Source organism: Papio anubis, chromosome 15 (assembly GCF_008728515.1).
Source record: "Papio anubis isolate 15944 chromosome 15, Panubis1.0, whole genome shotgun sequence".
NCBI classification, from domain to species: domain Eukaryota; kingdom Metazoa; phylum Chordata; class Mammalia; order Primates; family Cercopithecidae; genus Papio; species Papio anubis.
In genome coordinates, this window is record NC_044990.1 from 90,431,787 (window position 1) to 90,447,127 (window position 15,341).

At 45.9% G+C, this 15,341-nt stretch overlaps 1 protein-coding gene across 3 annotated transcripts in view; it reads right to left on the reverse strand.

The window, feature by feature from the left end:
- Nucleotides 1-15,341, reverse strand: part of TUBGCP3 (tubulin gamma complex associated protein 3) — a 94,920-nt gene that overhangs the window by 57,685 nt on the left and 21,894 nt on the right. For all 3 annotated transcript variants that reach the window (XM_009192254.3, NM_001168727.1, XM_031655595.1), the window contains 5 exon segments: nucleotides 10,407-10,484; nucleotides 9,304-9,521; nucleotides 6,685-6,857; nucleotides 5,510-5,628; nucleotides 4,679-4,804 (listed from right to left, as the gene is read on the reverse strand). In XM_009192254.3, the coding sequence (XP_009190518.1) occupies nucleotides 4,679-4,804; nucleotides 5,510-5,628; nucleotides 6,685-6,857; nucleotides 9,304-9,521; nucleotides 10,407-10,484 (714 nt within the window).

Consider the following 15,341-nt stretch of genomic DNA (forward strand, 5'->3'; position numbering starts at 1 on the left):
CAGCAAAAAGCCATCAAAATTTTTTTTAATGTTTTTTAAACTTGTTTTCTTCAAGTAAATATGTAGGTTGCATAACTTTCTGTATATTTTTAAAATATATCAGCAGTCTTCTATAGGTGTATTTTACTGCATTTATGGTTTGTGGACTAAGACAAATGTGAACATTTTCAAGTTCAAAAATGAACATAAAACATACTAATTTTGTAGACACAAAAGAACACGTCAAAAGTGAGGTGTGCAAGAAGAAACGTCCTAGAGTCTGGAATGAGACAGACCACGGGGCAAAATCCAGGGCTCCCGCTGGAGGCACCACCAGCGTCAGCCCCCAACGGTATGAACCTCTCGGTTCATCTACACAGGGAAGAATAAATGCAGTAACCTAGGGCAAGCGCCTGGCACAGGGTGAGCACAAAGGTGCTTATTAAACCATAGGTCAATTTTCTTCGGTAATATTTACAGAGAAAATGACATGGAATCTGCTCAGGCACAGCATCACTCTTTACCAAAACTCCATCCCAGCCCCAGGGCAGGAGGGCAGAAACACAAACACATCGAAGCTTTTAAAAACCTGCTGAATATGCCGCCGGGCGCGGTGGCTCACACCTGTAACCCCAGCACTTTGGGAGGCCGAGGCAGGCGGATCATGAGGTCAGAAGATCAAGACCATCCTGGCTAACATGGTGAACCTCCCCCCGTCTCTACTAAAAATACAAAAAATTAGCCCGACAGTGGCGGGCGCCTGTAGTCCCACCTACTCGGGAGGCTGAGGCAGGAGAATGGGGCGAACCCGGGAGGCGGAGCTTGCAGTGAGCAGAGATGGCGCCACTGCACTCCAGCCCGGGCGACAGAGCAAGACTCTGTCACCAAAAAAAAAAAAAAAAAAAACCCTGCAGAAATAATCAAATCATTATCCATCGTGTAGAATGGAAGTATTTATACACAGCAGTATGTGAGTCAGCTTCTGAGAGGTCTACAACCAAAGAGTGCAAGAGCAGGCAGAGTGTGGCAGCGCCGCACTCATTCAAACCGAAAGGCCTATGGTTAGCAGAGGCTGTTTCCACCTTGGTTCATTAAATGCACATGTAAGTTTCACGCTTACAAAACAGTATCTTCATTCATATATGATTTTGCTCCACTTGGTATGTCTAGAGCCAGGACACCTCCAAGGCTAATTGGGGGCACTGGTAATACTGACACAGGACACAAATTATGCAAGGCATAAATTAGGGCACACAGTCACCCCACTGAGTGCACACGCTGGCACTTCAAATAAGATAAATAAACCATCACTCCTTCAGCAACTGGATAGCACAGAGCAATGACTTCAAAAAGGAGGAAATGGAAATAGAACATAGACAGCTTTGGAGCAGAAGTGACACATCACACCCTGGTCCATATCTGCCATCTACTAGTCAGGGCAACTTGGTCAAATCAATTAAACTTGCTAAGGTTCAATTTTCACATCTGCACAATGGGGACAATTAATGCTTGCCCTGATCATTTTAGAGGGCTGCTATGATAATCAATAAGGAGATAAAAGAAGAGGCTCTAAAGTCCAGTACTATAAACAGCAGTACCCAACCTTTTTGGCACCAGGGACTGGTTTTGTGGAAGACAATTTTTCCACGGACCAGTGTGGGATGGGGGGGGCAGGGTGGTTCTGGGATAAAACTGTTCCCACCTCAGATAATTAGACAGACATTAGATTCTCATAAGAAGCACGCAACCTAGATCCCTCGAATGCACGGTTCACAACAGGGTTCACGTTCCTATGAAACTAACGCCGTCACTGATCTGACAGGAGGCAGAGCTCGGGCGGTCACGCCTGCTCACCCTCCACTCACCTCCTGCTGTGCGGCTCAGTTCCTAACAGGCCACGAACCAGTACCGGTCCACAGCTCAGGAGCTGGGACCCCTGCTCTAACACATAATATGATACTACTATAGTGATGATCAATCCACCTCCTGGAATAAAGTATCTACATAGCGGTTTATTTCGTTATCTTGTATTGATTTTGTGTGTGTGTCTTGCTTCATGTCTACCAAGTTAACTAGGACCTATCAGTGACACTTGCATAAGATGATGATATAAACCGAGATACGATCAAACACTCCCTTCGAGAAAGGGGACAGGGACTCTAAAATCACAGCTGGCTGCTGAGGGGATGGCCCATCAGTCCCACCTGCCTCAAGAAAGAGCCAGCTCACTTCTCTCTGCCTTTGCAATGAAGGAGAATGGTGGCTGGTCATCGAGCAACTCACTAGACTGGCAAACAGAATAGAAACAGTCCTAGCCTGGAGAGCAGCATCTTTATACACATTCTCTCCCCATCTTCACAATCTGGAGGTAATCACTACTCCACTCTCATTTATGGGACTTAAACTTGTGGGCCAAATAGAAGATAACCTGTGCAAGATGACGTGACCATTAAAGGAGAAGCCCAAACTGGAACCCTGGGCTGCCTTGCTTCAAAGCTCAAAGTGTGACTCCTACTCAGCAGCCATGCTGCCACAGCACACTCCTATCCACTAGGCACACTCCTCCCTGCCAACCACGCCTCCCTCCCTACTCTACACACTACTGCCACACCACAGGCCTACTCACCCACCACGTTCCCACCCACCAGCCACACTCCCACCCACTCAGCCATCAGCCTCCTCCCCTATGAAGCCATTCTCCTTAATTTTATGACTCATAATTTATCGATTTATAGATCAATTTATTGCCTCCTTTAATTTTAATTAGCGACATTCCCACTTAGCTATCGCCTTCCCTTACGAATTACTGGCCTTTTTCCGACTTTATGACTTGCTTACACTATAGGCCTACCGACCGACGACTCGACGAATATTGGCCTTCCCGACGCCCTCCCTACGGTAGCTTATGAGACTCCTCGTGAGACGAGTTTATGACTTGCTTACGCACTATATCGACGATCGCATTGCTCTTCCCGACCAGTTTACTGGCCCCTTTCCGACTTAGGCGACAATTCCTCCTACGTGAGCTATGACTCCTGACCACTCCAGCTTGACTAAGCAGCACGCAGGTCAATTTTACCCACTACAGTTCTTCCCCACTCCAGCCACGGGCCCTCCCCCCACTTAGCCACGGGCCTCCCATGACCTCTAATTCCACTCTTTTCCCCACTCAGCCATGCTCTTATGTTCCTCACCCACTCAGCTTGACTCTCCCCACTCCAGCCATGTTTCCATGTTCCTCCCTCTTAATTAGTGCTTATGTTCCTCCCCACCTCAGCTTATGCTTCCATCCTCCTCCCACCTTTCAGCTTTATGACTCCTCCCCGCATCTTTAGCTTGCCTCCTCCCACTCAGCTGCTCCTCCTTCACCAGCCATGCTCATCCTCCCCCCCACCAGCCACGCCCCTCCCCACCAGCCACTCCCACCCACCAGCCACGCTCCCTCCCACCAGCCATAAGTGCCTGCCCCCTTCCCTACTCACCCACACTCCCATCCACCAGCCATGCTCCTCCCCACCAGTCACGTTCTTCCCCATCAGCCATGCTCCTTCCCACCAGCCACACTCCTCCCCACCAGCCACATTCTTACACACCAGTCAGGCTCCCACCTACCGCCCAGGCTCCTACTCACCAGCCACACATTCTTACCCAGCACCCACACTCCTACTCGCCAGCCACATTCCCACCCACTGGCCGTGCTCCTACTCACCAGCCACATTCTTACCCACCAGCCATGCTCCTCCCCACCAGCCACACTTCCACACTACACGCCTAATCACCAGCCATGTTCTTACCCACTAGCCACACTGCCACACCAAGTGTCTACTCACCAGCCACATTCTTATCCACCGGTCATGTTCCTGCCCACCAGCCACACTGCAGCACCACACTCCTACCCACCAGTCACATTTCTACCCCCTAGCCACACTCCTACTCACCAGCCACCCACCTACTCACCAGCCACACTGCCATGAGTCCTGTGCTATGCTGGGCTTATAGTACACAGTTATTTTGTGAGTCAGTAATTTTTGGAGATTTCATTGGCAGTAATTACTGTCCAATAAGCAACCTATGGACAAGACCACATGCTGCTTAGCCACGAAGAAGGGCTGGACAGTGGAGATGCCACAGCTCCTGTCGGCTGCCCCCTGTCAGGCTCCACCAGGAGGAGAAGCAGCAGCAGCTCCCTCCCAGCCATGCACTGTGCCACCGGCAGTGCCCACCCAGGGCTGTCCAGACAGCCATAGCCGGATTCCCATCTCCAGCTTCAGCAGTGTTCCCAAACCCTGCCTCACCGTGCTGCCTGGGGAGTCACGCAGCTGGGAGTGTCCCCTGTTAGCAGGCCCCATCCCAGCAGGGCCCCTCCTCCACCTTCCGGAGGAGGCAGCAGCAGCTGGGCAGGGCCCCCCTTGAGCGTTTGGAATCGGGCAATGCCAGCTCCCCATGGCCAGCTCTGTCTCACCATTTTCTCTGTGCTTTACAGTCCTCCAGCAGCTCCTGAGCCAACCTGCTGCATTCAGTGTCCTCATCAGCACCTACTGTGGTTTCTACTTTCTTGAGTGGACCCTGACAGTTGACTCTCAAAGTTGCTTTACTTGGAAGGAGCCGTAGGAGGAGCTATTTCTCAGTAAGATTTCAACTAGAATAAGCGTTTCCCAAAGTACGCGGCATCCCAGCATCCTAGGAACCATGAACACACCTGCCCGACGAGTCCGAATGAGCGGTCCAGGCTCCTCTGGTCCGTGTATCTTCTGATTTTATTATGCAACCATCCCAACTCAGAGAGCCTGACTGCTGTGTCTCTCAAAGACCTACTTAGATTTGCCTAAAAAGTAAATACATCAAATGTTAAACATTAAAAGTCAATACCAGAGTTTTAACTAGTGTTTTTCTCAAACACTTATACTTTTAATATTATAATCCTTAGGCTTCAAGACATAAAAGTTAAAACTAAGATCCCATCACTAAAAGGAAGGAAAGCACATCAAGTGACAGCGTGATGGAAAGCACCTCAAAGGGCACCATGAGCTCCCTTCACACCACCCTGCAGTTGACCCGCGGTGTGGCAGAGATGGTCTGTGATCTCAGTTACGCTGTGAAAGGGCTAAAAGCCCCAGTGTGACTCACACCACAAGAAATGGGCATGGTAAAGGCAGGTTATGGAAAAAGGAAGCAAAAGTGGGTGAAGACCCCTGACCTGGAATCCTGCATCAATGCTGAAGGCGCCAAGGGACCTCTGTCCCCTGGATGCCTCAGCCATCACACAGCAGGATGCAGAAATCAGCTATGGGGTGGCCCCATCAGTAGATGCGAGGAAAGGAGGCACACATTAATCACAAAGGGTCCCCATAATAAAACTGAACGAGCCACAATGGACAGAAATAGAAACCAGGATTCCACAGTGCAATTTCACCTCACACTCGATTCGCAAAATCCCAGTACCACCTTATCAATCAACAGCTCACTATCTGGACTTCATGACATTTTTTTTCTTTCTGAATATTTTAAATTAGATTTTATGTTACCATACCTTTCCTTCTACTTTGTAACAATTTTCAGTGTTGTTCATTTTGATATTTTTGCCGTCTATGCCCTGAAAGACGTACAAAATGTCCCTTACCAGAGCTGCTTCTGTAATTTCCATAGTACCTGCAAAATCATTTTTTAAAGAGTAATTACTAGACAATACATTTTAAGATACAACAGATATTACGACACAATTAGCTTCAGATTAGATATTTGCCACCCGGATGAAATTTACTAACTCAATAAATAAGTTCAAGATGAAACAGAGAGTATGAAGTTAGAAAGAAACAAGGTGAGTCTCAGTTTAGAGGCTGGCCTGCTGTGCCACGAACACACAACTGTCCAACACAACATGAGTGTGGGCCGTGGACAGACAGACGCCGGACGCGGGAGCTACACATGGGGACAGGGGGAGTGGGGCAGATGGTAGAGACTGCTGCGGGGGACTAAGACTGCCAGGATGTCCTCCGGCTCTCAGATGCTCCTCACCTTCGCATTCTACACAAGTACAGGTACAGGTAACATCCAGAGCCATTCCAGAATCAGCAGATTATAAGTCAACAGGGAAGCCCAATCCTCTATTTTCAGGACACTCATGTTTCAAATGCTGCTAACTGTAGTGTTCTCAAGAAAGAAACTCAGGCTTCCCTTTGGAATCTAGCAGGGCTTTAAAACCCTCCATGAGGTATTCATCTCACCATCGAGTAATTCCTCAGGGACTCTCTTCGACATGCCAGGCACTGTGCTAAGCACTGGCCCCATAAATGAAACAGACTTAGCCCCTCTGTGGACTTAAGACTTTGGTGGAAGAAGATGACTTTTACTACGGTGCCTAACCCAGCCTTAAAGACTTTCAAACCAGGGAGAATGGCAGGATGAAAACAGACCAGGAGAATGCGATGAGGAACAGCAAAGAAGAGAGATGTGTGGGGAGGAGGCCACATGGACGAGCAGCCAGAAAGCAGACTGTGCTGGGAGGAAGAAGTCCAGGGAGCCTGGGGTGGAAAGCCAGACTCCCCAAGGTGCCGCAGACCACCAGGGACTCTGGACTTCATCATAAGAACAAGAAGAAACCACTAAAAGGTTTGAGGTGGGGCTCCTGGGCCGTACTTTAAAATAAGGAAAGGCCGAATTCCAAACGTTCACAGAAAAGCTGTATAAACATAGATCTTTACTCACAACCCGTATCCCCTTCTCTCCTGGACCTTGTCATGTTGCGAGACACAGCATTTGGGACACCTTTTGAGGTAGTGGCTTGTGAAGAAGGCTGATTTGCAGTTAAAGTCCATGCGAGTCGTGACCCCAACTGCTGTCGAAGGCAATCTCCTACTCCCGGAGCTTGATGAGACTGTCTAAAAAAAGAAACATGTATTATCTTCTAATAGCCAGACTATTCACTGAAGAGACAAAAGTGTCCCCAGAAATTTCTCTTGTATTACTATTGTGAATTATGTAAATTTATAAATCTCAGATAGCTGATACCATGACTTTATCCTAACCGAATATATCAGTAACAGACAGTCCCAAGTCCCCTGAACTTGGCCAAGCCTCCTTGGGACCCTTGGCCTAGCGTTCAGACCCAACACAGTGGTTGAAAAATCATCTTACTGCTACCTTACATATATATTTCTTACCATTAATATCAAAATCTACTTGGCTTTTCTTTATAAACATATACCCCCCCTATAACCACTTTGAAATTCTCTACTTATTTTAATTTCAAAATCAACAACTCTTGTTCAGTCCCCATGTACTGAGTAGAATGGAGTCACTGTGACATTGTCCCAGGCTCCAAGCGCCTGGCCACACCTGTCTTCAGCCTTCAGGGTGCTCACTATGAAAAGAAACACTGTAATTTTCAATTAACTTCTAACATATACAAACGTATAAAATCTAAGCAGCATATTCAAATGCATATTCAAGGTCAAGATGGCTTGTCAGCAATTTTGAGACTATGTCAAAGTTGTTTTTTGAAAAATGTAAGAACCTCATAGCTGATTTCTAATAGCGTCAGTTTTGACAGATGCAACTAAATATCACTTCCTGGGACTGCAAAACACAAAAATGAGAACCTCAGCTGCACTAGTTTCCAGGTGCCAGAGCTTGGAATTAGTACTGGTGCAGTATTAGGGGGGTTCATCCACAATCCACTCATGAAGTAAGGAGAACAGGAAAGAACTAAAACAGTTCTTATTTTACTCCATTTTCATCAGGAAAGAAGTCAACAACATTCACTAAAACTATGTCTTTGGGCATAGTCCTAAATTTAAGAGGACAATTCTAAAAGACTTTCAGTTCAAAGTTCTCTATACAGATTTTTAATAGGATAACAGTAATTAATTTAAATTCTAAGGTATAAATGAGAATGTCAATTGATTCTTTTAGCTGGAATTTAAATTTTAGATTAAATGTGTCAAGTTCTGTTTTTAAATGCTTTGCGTTTTCTTTACACAACGCTAGACCCCATTGGTAATTCATACGTATAGAACACACATTCTGTTTTTGAGTGTCTTGAACATAATTGTATAAATCACAAAATGATTTAATAATTCTATTACACTTATACGGAAAACACCATTTATTTGATGCTAAATCCTTGGTCACTGTTTTTCTGGAAAAATATCTACTTTATGATAATCTACTTTAATGCGATTTCCAGGAACCAACTATGGCAAAAAGCAAATCCACCTATTTATCTACATATAGGAAGAATGCGTAATTAAAAACAAAGGAAAACAAAGTTCCATCCATGAATGACAACGGCACCTGCTTGATTCTCAGCTGTAAATCCTGTATTTCCTGAAAACGTGCTTTGACCACGTACATAACACCTTCGCTGTGCATTCCTGCATTTCATCATCTTAATTCACATGCACTAAAATGTCACAATCCTTAAAGATCTCAGCACTCGAGGGAAGTTCAACCTTATTTTATTTTACTTAACGATTTATTAAAGAATCCAGTGAGGAGAAAAATGTACATCAATGAAGAGGTCACTATTCCCTAAGAGAAAAACCTGAGCACACAGTCAGAGAACCTCTAGATGAAGGGCTTTGCACAGGGTACTTCAAGCTCCTTCGTGATGGACACTTCAGTGACAGCTGAGAACTGGCCGGAACTTTACAGCCAGCTCTGTCGATTACAAAGTGAAAGAACCCCTACCGTAGGACAGTTCTGAAGAGGAGTAACACAGCTGTGAAGAGGGGTAACACAGCCATGAATAGGAGTAACACGGCCGTGAAGAGGAGTGACACGGCCGTGAAGAGGAGTGACACGGCCGTGAAGAGGAGTGACACGGCCGTGAAGAGGGGTAACACAGCTGTGAAGAGGGGTAACACAGCTGTGAAGAGGGGTAACACAGCCATGAAGAGGAGTAACACGGACGTGAAGAGGGGTAACACGGCCGTGAAGCGGAGTGACACAGCTGTGAAGAGGGGTAACACAGCTGTGAAGAGCGGTAACATAGCTGTGAAGAGGAGTAAGTAACACAGCTGTGAAGAGGGGTAACACCACTGTGAAGAGGGGTGACACGGCTCTGAAGAGGGGTGACACGGCTCTGAAGAGGGGTGACACAGCTCTGAAGAGGGGTGACACGGCTCTGAAGACGGGTGACACAGCTGTGAAGAGGAGTAACACTCAGAGACGGACAGCGTCGGACAGAGTGCCCAGAATGCTGTCTGGCACGTATGAAGCCCACTGACACTGACACTGCGGGTGAACACCGATGTCTGGTTAACAACCTGCAGGAGTCTCTGTTTCTAACACACAGAGAATCTGTGCACGTCGGCGTGGCCTTACCCCGGAAGGAGAGACTGTGGCGCAGGCGCGGGGCCACTGAGGGCACACAGGCCGATGCTGCTGATGCCACTGCTGCCCACACTGCCGGAGCTCTGGGCTGACTGGGCACTCCGATCCTGGTAGCTCAGGGGAAGGGTCTGAGGCCTGGCATAGTAGTAAGGGGTTGAGTGGGCATCTCTGGGTAAGGCCTGAGCAAATAACGTAGCATAGCTAGAAACCTGAAAAGAGAAACACACTAAGAGCAGAGACAGAAAATTACAGAACAGTCTTCCCAAACCTAAAAAGGTCATTTATATTCAGATTTTCCTTCTATTTCTGTAAATGGATTTGGATTCTATACTTCATTAACAATAAATTAGATGTTATGCTTTTGAAATATGCCTAAACTGATAAAGTTTTAGAAAATTTTCTGAACTCCAACAACTACTACATTGTCTGATAACTAAACACTCATGCTGATTCAAGCAAACTGAAACTTAGATATTTTTTAAAGTTAGGCATTATTAAATAATTGTTACTTCTATATATTCATATTTATATGCTTTACATGTATATTAATATATAATGATTGCTCAGACGAAGCCTTTAGCAATAGACAGAACTCTTTCACCCACACGCTTCACCCTCTTTGCACTCCCACGTCTCTGGTGGGTACTTTATTACAGCAGACTCTGGGACACAGAGCACCAGAATCACTCTGACATACTGCAGGGCAGACACTCAGCCCGGTGATGACAGGGCTTCACTGGCACAAAAGTAAAGAACGCTCACAACTGAGAGCATGAAAAACTCCTAAAGAATTGCCAATCGGTGCCAATATCAGTAACTTCACAAAGTAAACATCTTGAAAACTGACCGTTTATTCTCTATTTAATCACCCATTGTTGTCTGAATAACAAAATTCTGAAAAACATCTTCAAGAAACTGCACACTGACTAAAAACGCACTTAAAAAGAAAAAGTCAAAGAAATCTCTTGACCTTCCACGACCAGACAAGCTTGTTGCTTTCCTAGCATGATTTTCTTAGCTGCAGAAGCCGTTTCCTATCAAAGTCTGCCGGGGTGTCCCGACGGACCCGAAAACGCGAAGGCAAAGCCGCTTACCTTGCTTGGCGGCCTGCGTGGGTCCTCACTGAGGCTCAGCAAGAGGTAGAGTATTGACCATTTATTTTTCAAAACTCCCTGTTTGGAAAAAAGTTAACATTAAAGGAACGATTTTTATATTACTCTCCAGTCTTATTTTCCTCTTTCCTGAACTGTATTTCAAAACTAGAAATGCATTTCAAAATTCACATAGTGACATCAAATCTAACAGTTCATAAGTATTTTCAACAGTGCCACCCAACCGAAGGCAGAAGCAAATGTCCTCATGCAACCAACACCCTTTGGTCTTTCGCTCCCCTATTAACTAGCTCTAAAGTCCCCAATAAGAAAAGTTTTTTAAGTTACCCTATTGCTGAATAACAGTATCATCGCCCCTGAAATAATTCTTACAATGTCCCCAAAACCATAATTATGAGACAAAGCCATCATAAAAATATATGAATTATTTTTTCCTTTATCAACATCCCATTTAAGCCCCAAGCAGAAGTTAGTCTCAGCATCATGTGTACCTGAAGTCAAGATGTAGGTCTGGGCCGGGAACAGGGGCTCACGCCTGTAATCCTAGCACTTTGGGAGGCCAAAGCAGGAGGACCACTTGAGGTCAGGAGCTCGAGACCAGCCTGGCCAACATGGCGAAACCCCATCTCTACTAAAAATACAAAATGAGCCAGGTGTAGTATCATGCATCTGTACTCCCAGCTACTTCGGAGGCTGAGACACAAGAATCGCTTGAACCTGGGAAGCAGAGGTTGCAGTGAGCTGAGATCACACCACTGCACTCCAGCCTGGGAGACAGAGCAAGACTCTGTCTCAAAAAAAAAAAAAAAATGTGGGTCTGAAGCACTTAGTTGTCAAGATAACTAACCCACAGGTTTCTATGAAAGGGTCATCACACAGATTTCATTAATTTCCAAGTGTGTATCACACCAGTCTGATTCACAAACATAACAGCAGCCAAACCTCAGTATATTCTATTCATACAGCCTTACCTTTTGCATGCACAGGCTACAATATGTAAGTACCTTTATTTACAAAACAAATGATGGGATGATTGCTTATATTATGTAAACTCTCCATTACATAACACATTCTCTGAAAGTTTCTTTTAAAAGTAAGCTCATCCCAGGTATTTAAATTACTGTCTAACTTCAGAAAATTGGTTGACATAGGCTTTTTCAGAAACTCAACTCACTCCCCAGCCAGGGCCACAAGGATAAGAAACAGACCCAGCCCTGATGGAGCGTGTCTCACCACAGGCAACAGACAAGTGGGCAGATGCAATGTGTCAAATGGCACTTCACAGCTCACAAAAGGGCTCCCGGAGGAGACTCAAGTCCCCTAGAAAGATGGACCGTGCAGAGCGACAGACAGGAGAACACAGCAACCTGACAAAGGCCAGGAGTCAGGAGGCCTCCACGCTGCACCAAGAAACTTGGATTTGGAGGTAAAGACAACAGCAGGAAGCCTGCGAAGGACGTCGCGGGGAGAGGCACCATCACCACACAAGTGACGAACTGGCTGGAGGGGACAACATGAGAGGAAGACTGCTGTCATCTGGAGGGAGATGCAAGCAGCTGAATGCAATACAGTGAGCCGAGTGTGTGCTCAGGCACACGTCCCTGGCGAGTCCCTGCAAGCCGGCATCAGGGGCCCGTGAGGCTCAGGCACTCAGGCCCAGGACCAAGGAGCCAAGCGGCCGCCAACCTTTAGCTCTTTCCACGCATTAAATCCTGTCATCGTCACAACCACACTATGACAGGGCTTATTCTCTTCATGACACAAATGAGAGAACGAAGGACAGCAAACATGAATAACTCAGCCAAATCACAGAGCCACATGCAGGGTTCACCCCCAGGTCTGTCCACCTCCAAACAAGAGGTATAGCTGGGGAGTCAAGATGACACCCAGGTTCTCATGGGGGCAAGATCAACGGTGCTGTCATTCACCAAAACAGAGAACACAGAAGAAAGAGCACGCAGCGTGCAGGTGGATGTGAATGGATGCCCAGAAGGGTGGAATAAGGCGCAACGCTCCCTTCAGCTCAGAGGATGCCAAGTTGTGAGAACCTGTGGGAGTTTTCAGGGAGTCTCTGAGTGAAATGACCAGTAGGTGAAGGGAAAGACGGCAGGAAATGTTCTACCTTTGCACTAAGGAACTGCTAGGTTAAAAATCTCAGATTTTATTTTAGCAAAGATGTATTTGAGGGTGAAGGTGGAGAAATTTCAAAAATGAACAAAATTACGCACCAAAAACCTAGCAAGTGACATAAAGGAGGAGGCAGCATTTTTTAACTATAAAAAGAGCAAGTATAAAACACCGAGGATCTCTTCAGTCTGCTGAAGACCATTTGATACGAAGGTGTGGACGGAAACCACAGGAGACGGTGAGGCAGTCTGGGAACACCACCAGCCAGGACCCACTCGGGTGGAACACCACCAGCCAGGAGCCGCTATGGGAACACCACCAGCCAGGACCCACTCGGGTGGAACACCACCAGCCAGGAGCCACTAGGGAGCACCACCAGCCGGAAGCCACTAATGACCCTGAGACCAGAGGGGTCAGGGCTGGAGACAGTAGCCGCAGGCTCCAGGAGGGCCCAACACAGCGCAGGGCCTGCCCTCAGGAGCTGTGGGCACAGCTACGCCACTGACAAACAGCTGCCCAGCAGCAGGGGAGATGACAGTTTGGTGTCATCCCTCTCCCAACTCTGGATTCACCCTGGGGCTTAAGCCAGTTCCAGCTGAAGCCAACCGGGAGACACACAGCGAGAGGCCGGGAGTATAATCCGCCAGGTCTACAGAGCTCAGGGGGGGCAGAAGTGGGTAGAGGAGAAATCTGGTGGGTGAAACCAGATCATTTCCACCACTCTGGCAGTACAGATGCTTTTAGCCATCCGAAACCACTTCAGACCCGCCACCTCAGACTCTGAAACTACAGGACCGCAAGTTCAGGTATAAAACTTTTAAAACTGTGCACAAACTGAATTGTACGTGAAGAAAGTCTTATCAGGACATGGTAAGAGCTAGAGGAACACCAAATAAACATCTTTGCAAAGCAGCTGCTTAGTGCCCAGCACAAGAGCTGATCTCAGCTTTCCCGGTACTGCCATACCAGAACACCCCTCATCAACAGGGCACCACCTACCATGCAGCCACAGCACCTGCACGCCGTTTGTTCCCTGCCCTCAACGCCCCAGCCCTGCCTGGGCAGTCCAGCTGCACAATGTTCTTGTTCTACTCCCCTCATAAGCCATCCTCCCCGCTCGGCCTTTCCTGCTCAGCCACGCTTCAGACCCAACTCAAGAACACCACGGCACTCTACTCCCATCTCCATGTCAACCTGGACCCTCCTTCCATTCCCGACTCCTTCCCTCTAGGTCTAACAGCAACAAGAGCAAACAGTCGACTGCACCTTTGACCTTTCATCCCCGTGGTCTGCACAGCACACCCACACATGGGGCCCTAACTAAGACGAGATAAAAAATAGGATCAACAACCTTCACCCTTCTGCGGAGCCATTCTTGGTAAAATGATGGAATGGCTACTAACCTGAATCTGCTATTCTACTTTGTTTAATCGTTGGTCTTATACTATGACTTCTTAGTATTTTTCATCATGTTTCAGTCATGCAATGAAAAAGCCAAGCAAGTCAGTTTTGGGGGCGAGCCCTAGGAAGCAGGCCACTACTTAACATTGATATTTAGGAATAAACATTCATAGCTCCAAACAAAATTTTGGAAAACAACCATTCTAAGTCACAAGGTGTCTAAATATGTTTTCATCCAATGGCTGATATTAACCAATACAACAGCTTTTCCTAGATGAAGTCTCCCTTTGGGGACCTTGGTAAGGCTAAGAATCTGGAGAAATATGGTATCCAGTAAGCAAATCTTTTTAACATTCAGTGTGTAGAAAATGGTCTTAAAAATGGAGAAAGATTTAAGAAAAGCAAATGATACAGCAGTTTGAAATAATCTGCCTGGAAATGAATGGACAAAAAAGGTTCCTATTTCTTACTCTGTAAACATTACAAAGATAATATCACAAATATTATGGAAAAAAGCATGCTTAAAACAGTGAATCCAAGTCAAACAATTAAGGAATCAAAATGGGCAGCAAATGAACTAAGCGTGTTTCAAGAGCACAATACAACAACAGAGGAAGTTTAATTACCAGCAGCATTAGGCCTAACTCAATCATTTTCACTGTGTAACACTAATAGTATTTGCTGCGCAAAGCACTAAACCTCTCTAGATTCACCTTCTTCTCCATAAAAGGAAAGAAAGCTGGATGAACTAAGTTCCTTTATAGTCAGAATTCACAAAAATCTCACCCTACGATTCAATTAATGTATTGGCATACAGGCTGCCAAAATCTTTTATGAAAATACAAGGCTGGGCTTGGTGGCCTGCACCTGTAGTCCCAGCTACTTGGGAGGCTCAGGCAGGAGGATCACTTGAGCCCAGGAGTTTGAGACCAGCCTGGGGAACACAGCGAAACCGCATTTCAAAAGAAAAAAAAAAGGTTAGATCTTTCATTTTCAAGTATCAATATCCAACCACATTCAAAATCAATTTTTTCATTATTTACTATGGCAGTACAAATTATGATCCAATGAATAAGTTTATCAAAGTTTAGCTATTATATGAAGATAAGTCAAGACTTCTACCAATGTACTTCCTCCCAGCAATGTATTTAAGCGACTACAATACAAACTCACAAATTCTGTTGACTTTCCCACTGTAGCTTCATTCATCTTTATAAACAATTTAGCACTAAATCCAGCTAAAACTTCTAATACTGAAGCTCACACAAAAAAGCAAATACAATCTACAATTAAAAGCAATTACCAATTATAGAAAAGTTTAATAAGATACCACAAAAAACATTCAAAGGTTCCTATACCACTCATCATGTCCTCAACAATGAGTCTAAT